This window comes from Epinephelus moara, chromosome 22 (assembly GCF_006386435.1).
Source record: "Epinephelus moara isolate mb chromosome 22, YSFRI_EMoa_1.0, whole genome shotgun sequence".
Lineage (NCBI taxonomy): Eukaryota > Metazoa > Chordata > Actinopteri > Perciformes > Serranidae > Epinephelus > Epinephelus moara.
In genome coordinates, this window is record NC_065527.1 from 22516669 (window position 1) to 22526365 (window position 9697).

At 42.9% G+C, this 9697-nt stretch overlaps 1 protein-coding gene across 2 annotated transcripts; it reads right to left on the reverse strand.

The window, feature by feature from the left end:
- Positions 1-783: 783 nt before the first annotated feature.
- On the reverse strand, positions 784-8367 carry rnf115b (ring finger protein 115b). Of its 2 annotated transcripts, XM_050034445.1 has the most exons (9): positions 8204-8356; positions 6259-6317; positions 6069-6126; positions 5767-5978; positions 5168-5236; positions 4984-5062; positions 4720-4813; positions 2753-2868; positions 784-1027 (listed from the first exon to the last, which is right to left on the reverse strand). In XM_050034445.1, exons 1-9 carry the CDS (start codon positions 8279-8281, stop codon positions 905-907), a joined length of 888 nt encoding a protein of 295 aa, XP_049890402.1. In that variant the 5' UTR covers positions 8282-8356; the 3' UTR covers positions 784-904. The 2 variants fall into 2 exon arrangements, with proteins under 2 accessions (XP_049890402.1, XP_049890403.1); XM_050034446.1 differs by lacking the exon at positions 4720-4813 and having other exon boundaries at positions 5754-5978; positions 8204-8367.
- Between the last annotated feature and the right edge of the window lie 1330 nt (positions 8368-9697).

Below are 9697 nucleotides of genomic sequence, written 5' to 3' on the forward strand. Positions count from 1 at the left end.
AGATGTAGCAAAGGACCCAGGGTTGGAATTGAACCCAGCCGCTGTGGTATGGACACAGCCTCACTACGTGGGGCTCACACTCTAGCAGGTAGGGCGCCCCAAATTATGATGATGATTAATTATCTGTTATCAACTACTTGATTAACTGACTTGTTTTAGGACTACATTCTATTTCCCTGTATTCTGCTTTGGAGCCAACAAGTTCTTCTCTTGTATAGGCTACATGCTGTACACTTCTGATATAGGCTGTATTCTGTTTTTATTAGATTAAATTGAATTGGAGTAGACTATACGTATACTGCAATATTCAAGTTAACTTTTCCGTTGTACTCTATTCTATTGAGGTCTAAGGTCTGAAAAAACTGCATTCAACTGATGATTAGGGAGATGAAAGAAGGTGCAGAGGTTGGGGATCACAGGGTTAGCCTTTAATATAGAGAGGAGATCAATGCTGAATCAGATCGGGTGAAAAAACAGAGTACTCTGCATGAAGAAATCGTCTTACCGAGAGCCTTAATGCAAAAGTGTTACTTCATAACTCTTTGAATTCCCATCATTTTGACAACCACTGGCAGCTCAGCGGTGATTAGTTCATGACATCAAAGTCAGTCATTCAGAAAAGCACTTAAGAGGGCAATGTAGCGAGAAGGACACATCACCTCCACATCTCGTCTGCAAACTGCACGGTCCTTTTGTGTGTGGCTTAGAAACGGTGGAGGTGTTGGAGAAGAAAACTAAAAGCTCCTTAGCAGAGTCGAATAAAGCGAGAGCTGAAGCTGCGAGTTATGACTGTGATGCATGTAATGTATTTTATTTTGAAGCAGTCGATGCGGAGGGAAAAGTCTGAGGTGAGAAGCGTGTCTCCTGAAGACAGTGAAGGAGGTAGAGTTGCTTGGCCTGTTTCTCAGATCGCCTGCCTCTCCTGTTGCTCTGTCCTCATGGAGCGAGCTTCTGGGAGTTCTGATGTTGGCAGGAGGCTGTTGTCAACACCGTCTAGGCTTTTTCGGCACACTGGACATGTATCATGCTCGAGAGAGACAAAACAATACAGTTTTTCTTGATTGTTAGGATACACGTAATGAAACTGAAAACCATTTGATCTTCATCATCAACTTCTTAGCACAGCAGAAGTCTTCTCTTACAAATGTGTTGTTTTTATTGGTTTCACACATTTTTCACACCCTTTTTCAAAACAGTTAACACAGATCTCACGGAAAGACCAAAAATAATATGTAAGTAAAAACAACTATTTATAGCTGACAAAAAACTGCTTGCTATTTATGAATCTCTAATACACCTGTGTGAAACTCCTTTGCACAACTCTTCAGTCAGTCCTTATCCATCTATAAAAGATGCCACTTCTCTGTGTTGCTATTGGCAAGCAAAGAGGCGGAAGGTATGTAAAAATATATATAATAATATATACATACAGTATTTCAACAGGGCATCTCAAAAAAATGACAAAAGTGCAGGTGCAGAGTGCAGCTGGGTTTGTTATCTCTACTGAAATTATCTTTGGAGAAAAGAATACAGTTCATGCTGTGATATGCTTGCTTGTGTTTTTTGGCACACACTACAGCCAGTGGCGCACCCAAGAGGAGGCCACGGCCCCCCTGAAACAATTGCTGGCCCCCCTCGAAACAAAAGTAATTGGAGGCCGACATTACTGTCTTCAAGAGGCTCTGTTTAAATGACACTGAAGGTAGTGGTAGCTTGTGAAACTAGACAACCCAAGGCATACAGTGATACTAACCATGCCGGCGTAGCCTGTCGTGAAGGGAGCTGAATAACGCTCCAAATTTAGCATTTAGCATGGCCATTTCCAAAAGGGTCCCTTGAACTTTCACCTCAAGATATCTGAATGAAAATGGGCTCTATGGGTACCCACGAGTCTCCCCTAAACTTAAAAAAGGCTTGTTTCCATTAAATGTTTTGTTCCTTACAATCAGTGTACTCCTTAAAAATAAAGCTCTATATTATTGTCTTTTATAGGAAAAAGACAATCAGCCAATTTAAAGGACAATGAATCGCCAAACACATGTATAGATACATAATGAATTAAAGCAGAATCGTTGTGGAAATCAAAAGGTTAACTGTATTGGTATAAGTCTATTCACGCCAGATAATTAGTTTGACATAGTTTTCAACTAGCCTATTTACTAAAACAGCATAATAGAATGAATGAAATTCAGTACGACTTTTGGTTTTGGTGTGCCACCCAAAGATTTTTAGGGGCCCCATCAGTGGTGCCCCCATCATGAAGAATTTCTGGGGGCACCACTGACTATAACTATGTAAAGTATCAACAAAGAAGCACAAATTAAGTTATTTATAGCTGTATTCTGTTGTAGAATGGGCAATGATTGTTGGAAGAATATATTAAATCAATCACAAGTTGTGTTGTTTGATGGAAATTTTTGCTTTGTCACATGCTTTAATGTTTTGTGAGTGCTCATTTTGGCCAGTGACTTTTAGTTTAATCCTGTGTGTGAACTGTTTTGAAAATGAAACTTCTGAATGGAAAAATGTGTTAAAGAAAATAATAAAAACTGTAAGCTGCAGGCAAAAAGTCAGCAGCATAACAGCATCTAAAGTACAACCCAAGAAAACCTCAGGTAACAAAAACATTTTCTGTGCTGTCGTCACAGCCCTCAAGTCAGGATGTGTGACACACTCTTAAAACCTTCATGACAAATCTAACAGACTCTCAAACCCGTCAACCCACTGACCACATCCACTCCTCGATCCTTACCAGCTCCAGCCAAGGCACTATACATTCACTGTGGAAGTAATGGAGGCAGGGTAGCTTCCTGACAGATTCTCCTGATGAATACTCCTCCCTACAAACGGGACACTCCAGTCTGCAGTCTGCGAGAGACAAACAAGAAAAGTAGAAAAAGAAAGTATGAGTGTGTGTGCATGAAAAACAGACACAGAGAAAACTAGATACAGAGAGCCCAGTCATAACATTTTTTTGATGATTCATAACCCCTCAGATGTGTGTACAGGCCATTATGGTGTAACATAGCGATACTTTTGTAATGTTGTCCTCGGTAATCTCATGCAGCTAACCCAATCTAAGGACGTGTAAATAAAGATTTAGCAGCTTTCATACCACTTTACAATGAGTCATATTTCTTTAACCTCAGATTTTATAAATGCTCAATAAGCCATGTTTCTTTTTAAACAGTAATAAGTCATTATTCGGCATAAATAAAACCATGTGGGGGTTGCCAGGCTGTAAATGATACCTTTCACCACTTTTAAGAAGTAATCTAATCACTCACTACTAAAAAAATACTAAGAGAGGAGGAGGGAAGGTATGATGGGAGGAGGAAAGGAAGTAGTGAAGAGGTAAAGAAAAATGGATAGAGGACACAAAAGATAGGAGAAGGAAAGTAAAAAAGGAAAGTAGGAGGAGGAAAGAAAGAATGAGAGGAGGAACAGAAATATAAGAGGTAAGAAGAGATGACAGGAAAGATAGGAGGAGATAGGGAAGATAGGAGTAAGGAAGGATGAGAGGAGGAAAACAAATAAAAGAGGAGGTAAGGAGCAGCCAGCAGCAGCGAGATGGGAAAGGAAAGGAAACACAGGAGGAGAGAGCAAAGATAGGAGAAAGGGAAAGAAAATGGGATGCAGGGAAAGTTAGGAGGAGGAAAGTTAAAGTAAGAGGAGAGGAATGAGAGGAGAAGAAAGGGAAAGATAAAAGGAAGTAAAGAGAGTGAGGAAAGATAGGAGAAAGGAAGGAATGATAGGAGACAAAGAAAGAAATAGGGATAAAGGAAAGCCNAAAAGGAAGTAAAGAGAGTGAGGAAAGATAGGAGAAAGGAAGGAATGATAGGAGACAAAGAAAGAAATAGGGATACAAGGAAAGCCAAAAGGAGGAAAGGAAAGAGACGAGGAGAAAGGGAAGGATATAAGGAATTAAAAAAGATAGGTAGAGGAATAGAAAGATATGAGAGAGAACAGATGTGAGGGGAGAGGAAAGATAGGAGGAAGGAGGGAATGATAGAAGAAGACAATGAAAGAAAGAGAGATGCAAGGGAAGCCAGGAGGAGGGAGGGAAAGTAAGAGGAGGAAATTTAAGAAATGAGGAGAGAAGGAAAGATACAAGGAGGTAAAGAGAGATATAGGAGGAAGGAAAGAACGACAGAAGGAGGAAAGGAAACATGGTGTGCTTTTCATTACGGTAACTTATGCCCCCTCACATCCTCGCTCCTGCCAAGACCATGCTGAAATTGTTCCCTCTCTGCTGCTACTGAGGATCTTCCAACCCCTTAAATGCACCTCGAGGAGATGAGGAGTGAGGAGAGAGGAGGCTTCTGTAGGAGCTGGGAGTGAGAAAACACAGGTGTATCATATACGTCGCTTCCTTTCATCTCTCTCTCTCACATCCTCACTGGAGGACATGAGGAAGACACGTGAGTGAGGGTAGAAAGGAGATACGTTTGCATTATGAAAAGCACCCCAGGGATGAAGGAAGTATAGAGATAGGAAAGAAGGAGAGCAAAATAGGAGGGATGGGAAGATGAGAAGAGGAAAGGAGAGACAGGAGGAAGAAAAGAGAGATGAAAGAATGGAAGGGGAGAGACGCTGAGGACAGGATGGACAAAAGGGGTAAGAGAGTGTAAGATGAGAGAAGGAAAGATGGAAGGAAGGAGGAAAAGAAGATAGGAAAGGGGAAGGAAAGTGTGCAGTATGGCCTGCTGGGATTGCTACCTGTTTGCTCCTGAGAGATGCAAACTGTTGGAAGAGATGAGATCATCTCCTTTTCTGCAGGGGGCGGACCTGTGCTCTCCAACTGTCCTAACAACTAGGTGAGTGGGAGAAGAAACATGGAGTATGGATGTATAGGTGGAGACATGACGGGGCAGAGACGGGGAAACAGAAACAAAAGACTTCAATTGGATGGATAAAAGCATGAGAGAAGATCAGTTTGTATCTTGGTAGTAATAGGAGGAAGGAATCCACGCTAAAACTGACCTCTGTGATGACAGCGTCCAGACCTCCCTGACCCCACGCGTAATCCCCAGGGTTTGAGTGCAACTGTAGCATGCCAGATCTGAGAGACCAACAGTAAGTGAGACAGAGGCAAGGTGAGGTTATCACACAACATCACACGAAATCAAAAGTAAATGACGTGAATCGAGAATTGAGAAGCGTTTACAGCGCAGCTGGGGCAGCACCGGGGTTTCCGTTGTTGGCAAACAGGCCAGCCAGGAACTGCTGCACGATCCTTGAAAAGGCAAAAACAGACAGCAGAGATGTCTGCTTCAGTGTGCTTTCAAAACACACATCTTACTGTGTATTCAGCAGTTTGAATTCATGCCATATGTTAGTAAATCAACTGACGCATCCAGCTGTTTTCTTCAGTGAAAATGACGAGGCATACAACAGATTAGGAGGGTATTACAGCGTACTGTCTGACACTGACTGCACAAGATGAAGAATAATGATTTTACATAAGGATTCTGAAGTATGGAAGCTTACTAAAGTGTTACACATTATACAAAAAGAGCTCCAAACTTATAGAAACTCATAACCCTGCAGAAACTATGAAAGACATTTCTGTTCATAACAAAATTATGAATTAATATCTGTGCAGAAACACAGCTGTTTGTGTGGTGGATCTGCCTCTACCTCTTATTTCCTTGTATTGTTAAACACAAGCCATTAATTGAAAGAAATATAAACAGCTGGCACACTAGAGGATTTTTACACTGTCAGCACACACTGGTGATGTTTCTGTGTACCATGTCCACACACCCTTCCACTGCAGGCCTTTGCTCAGGCCTGGATGACCTCTCTTGTTCAGACTGGGAAGAAGACTCTGGTTCTCCAGCCTCGGCAGCACTCGGCAGCACTGGAGAAGGACGGCTCTGACCTGCAGATACCTGCTCGCTGTCATCCGGGTCAGACTCTGAGGAGGGCGGATGCGACAGCAGAGCAGAGCGCTCCATGAACAGCAGCTGCCATAACTTGGATAGAGAACAGAGAAGCAATGTATCAAACAAAAGCCTCAGAAGAAGAGGAGTGTACGTATTAAAATGCCATTTGTACGGACATACGTCTGAGAACAACGAGTTTGATTCTTCACTGGCCGCTGATGTGTTGTTCTGCAGGAGACTAGACAGCAAAATAGAAATCTGTTTTAATTACAGTGGTGTAAAATAAAAACTAAACTCTTAAACTCTTATAAACCAGAGTATAATTACAGTATAAAGAACAGTAAAGTTATACAACAGAACCAAGCTGTACCTCGAGTCTTCTGTCACCTCTTCAATGAAGTCGGAGTCACATCTGGGACAGACGAAATCCTTGAAGAGAAAAAATATATGAAGCCAACAACATGGCCAAAAGAATGTGGACATTTAAACCTCTCACTCCAAAACTGGGAGGCGGGGCCACGCTCACCCTGATACGATTGCCGGGCCATCCGCTGGCACCCCAACTAAATCAACTGGCAGCTGACATTACTGTTTTTAAGATGGCATGGCGCACTTTTTTTCTAAGCTAGTGCAAAGGCATCTTGTGAAACTAGATAACTTATAAGGCATCCATTGGTACCGAACATGTTGGCATAGCTTGTCAGGAGATGGGTTAAATAATGCTCCAAATTAAGGCTGAATTTTGCTCAGGAACGACTGACATGGCCATTTTCAAAGGGATCTGATGAATTCTCACCTCAAGATATCTGCATAAAAATGGGTTCTATGGACAGCCATGAGTCTCCCCCAACATTTCAAGTAAATGTTTTATATGTATTTGTCTTTTTAAGGAAAACGACAACCAGCCTATCTGAAGAACAATTAATTGCCAAAAATGTATAGATACATAAGAAGCTCAAGATGTTAACTGAACCAGAATTAGTCAGTATGCAATTCCTTAACTTTCAACCAGCCAATATACTTCAGCAGCATAATCGAATCCCTGCAATTCAGCTATGGCTTTTGGTTTTGGTGTGAAACCCCAAAATTTCTGGTGGCCCCATCTGGCCACCCTTACAAGAACTTTCTGGGTGCACCACTGTTTCTAGGAAGGCGTTTGACAAGGTTTTGGGACTTGGCAGCAGGGTGTTTCGGGTCAGAGCCTGGCCCAAAGTCGGTGCTCCAGTTTAGCCCAAATGATTTGGATGGGGCTGAGGCCAGAGGTCTGACCGGACCAGTCAGTTCTCTCATACTATGGATGAGGTGACTGTCATGTTAAGATGTTTTTGGATATATTAGTAGACAGCGACAGTGTGGATACAGACAGAAAAGATGGGGACATTGCAGTTTTATGGTCTGCATCTTAACCACGAGGTCACAGCAGATCACTCTCATGTTGAAAAAGAAAATGACCTTTTTCAAACTGACCAAAAGTACACCAAATTCATTGTGGCTCAGGTTATGCACATATTGCCGTGTCCCCGGTTTGATCCCTTTTACCCCTCTCCCTGTGTTCCCTGTCTGTCTCTGTTAAAAATAAAGGCAACTTATCTTTAAAAATAGAATACTCATATTTGCAAAGGGGTGTGCACATATTTTTGGCCATATACTGCATATTGATTCACTCTATTTCTCTCACACACAAACACACGTGCGCTCCATCATGACAATACGCGTGCGTAATCGTGCCAAGAAAGGTGTCAGCTGCGCAACAAATGCGCTCCAACAGTGGCTCTCACACACAGCGCGCTCTGATTTGAACCACCCGGAGAAATTAATCTCAAACAAAGACAGCAGAGGTTTAACAGTTATGTCTTTCAGTTGGGCGTAACCAGGACAAAAACAGGGCGTCAGGGGTTAAAAGCACCTATTTGCGGATCTGTGGCATTAACGGTTTAGGAAGCGCTTCTGGTGCATGTGGTGACACCCAGCCGGCCCCTCCTACCTCTCTCACTCGCAGTTGACAGAAGACAACTGGACACAGTCGCCAACAGTGGTGCTTCTAAATATGGCAACGTGAATCACCAGATTTCACTCCCTCTCTCTGTCTAATGTAAGATCTTGCTCTGCGCACATAAACAACCACCAACAGGCGGCCATATATGTGCGTTAGTGATCCAACTCATAATAACTTTAGAGCAAACTGTTTAAAATTAATCAGTTAAATAAAAAAAACAAAGAAAGAGCTCTGAAAATCTATAACCCTCCGTCCATGTCCGCGTGGATTGTTCCCAGGCCAGCACGCAGGAATAAAAACACTTTCCAAAGTGACTCACCGGGAGTTTGGGGTTTGTTTCACTTTTACAGCAGTGACAGAAAAACCGGTGTTGTGGTGTGTCCGCAGCCTCCGCCATCTTCACGGTGACGCGCAGTGCCTGACGTCGGTGTGGCAGCCCATAGAAGTCTCAGACGTCTGTCCGACGGGTCAGAGCGGTCCCAGGGTTTAGTGTCTGGGACACAGGCTGCAGATGGCACACTGATATCATGAACAAGCAGGCAACACACTCCTTAGATTTAAATATGCAGCTTCCTGATTTGGTCAGATTTGCAAAGACCAAGTTGCTAAAAGCAGCCAAGAGCTCAAAAAGCAACAAGTTGGATCACGGATGCAGTTTCCTTCAAATATGTTGGGTGTCGCCAGAGAATAAAAATGTTTAAAGGAGATACTCTCTTTTATAAAAACATTAATATGGTTTACATATTAGCAAATATGCTGGATATTGAACTTGCTTAAAGGTCCAGTGTGTAGGATTTAGGGGGCAGAAATGTAATATAATAAATGATTTCTTTAGTGTATAATCATCTCAAATAAAGAATGACTGTGTTTTCGTTACCTTAGAATGAGCCGTTTATATCTACTTAGGGAGGAGGTCCTTGTCGATGGAGTCCGACATGTTGCACCGCCATGTTTCTACAGTAGTCCCATAACAGACAAACCAAACACTGGCTCATTATAGCGCCATTTGCATTTTTTGTGTTGGTCACCCAAGTTAGCAGCCTCTCAGCGACAAGCCAAACAGTGTTGGAAGAACACTGATTTTTAGCATGAACCTGCTTTATTCAGTGTTTTTACTGGCTTAAATCATCAGGTCTGTTTGTTTTGGAGAGGAGGAGACCTCTGCAGATAATTCGGCTACTGGTAAAAACTTCCTGAATGTCTGGAGCTCGAGTTAAGAAAGAAAAAAGCTGAGCACACGTTAGCAGGTGAGGCCAAACAGCGTGGGACAAACACTGAGTTGTAATCAGTGGCGGCTGCTGGTCTTTCAAGGAGGGGAAGCTCATTTTCGGCCTACATCATAAAATGTGTCCGTTTATTTATACGTAAATTCTACCCTCTTGGGCTGCTGCACGAGGCTAGTGTGACTGCCTGTGAGTGCTTTGGGACGGTGGAGCGGCTCACAGCAGCACCCCCTGCTCGTTGGGGACAGTAACTGCAGAGCGACAGAAGTCAGAGTCTCCAAACACGAGTACAGTCTCGAGTAACACCAGAACAAGATGCTAGATTTGTCGCTAGTCGTTTTTAACAAAGAAAAAGTCACTAAGAGGATCGGAAAAGTCTCCAGATCAACTCGGAACAACGGAATGAAACTTGAAAAATGCTCCGGTGGTGTTTTATATTTCAAGATCGCTGATTCGCTCATTTCGCTGTCAATCAAAAAGGGATTCGGCCTCAGACAGATCATCCAATCATCATGCAGAAGCCCAGCGTCCAGTCCAGCCGAGGCCAGCCCACTGCCCCATAGACCCCCAGAGACGCTGAGCGTCCGATG

Bases quoted from the DNA above. Each gene is read 5' to 3' on its own strand.
- rnf115b (XM_050034445.1), bottom strand. From the start codon at position 8,281: ATGGCGGAGGCTGCGGACACACCACAACACCGGTTTTTCTGTCACTGC. The intron at 5,063-5,167 runs GTAAACGCTTCT...TTGGTCTCTCAG, and splicing joins GGTGCTGCCCCAGCTGCGCT to ATCTGGCATGCTACAGTTGC. The intron at 1,028-2,752 runs GTAAGGATCGAG...GTCTCTCTCGAG, and splicing joins TAGTGCCTTGGCTGGAGCTG to CATGATACATGTCCAGTGTG.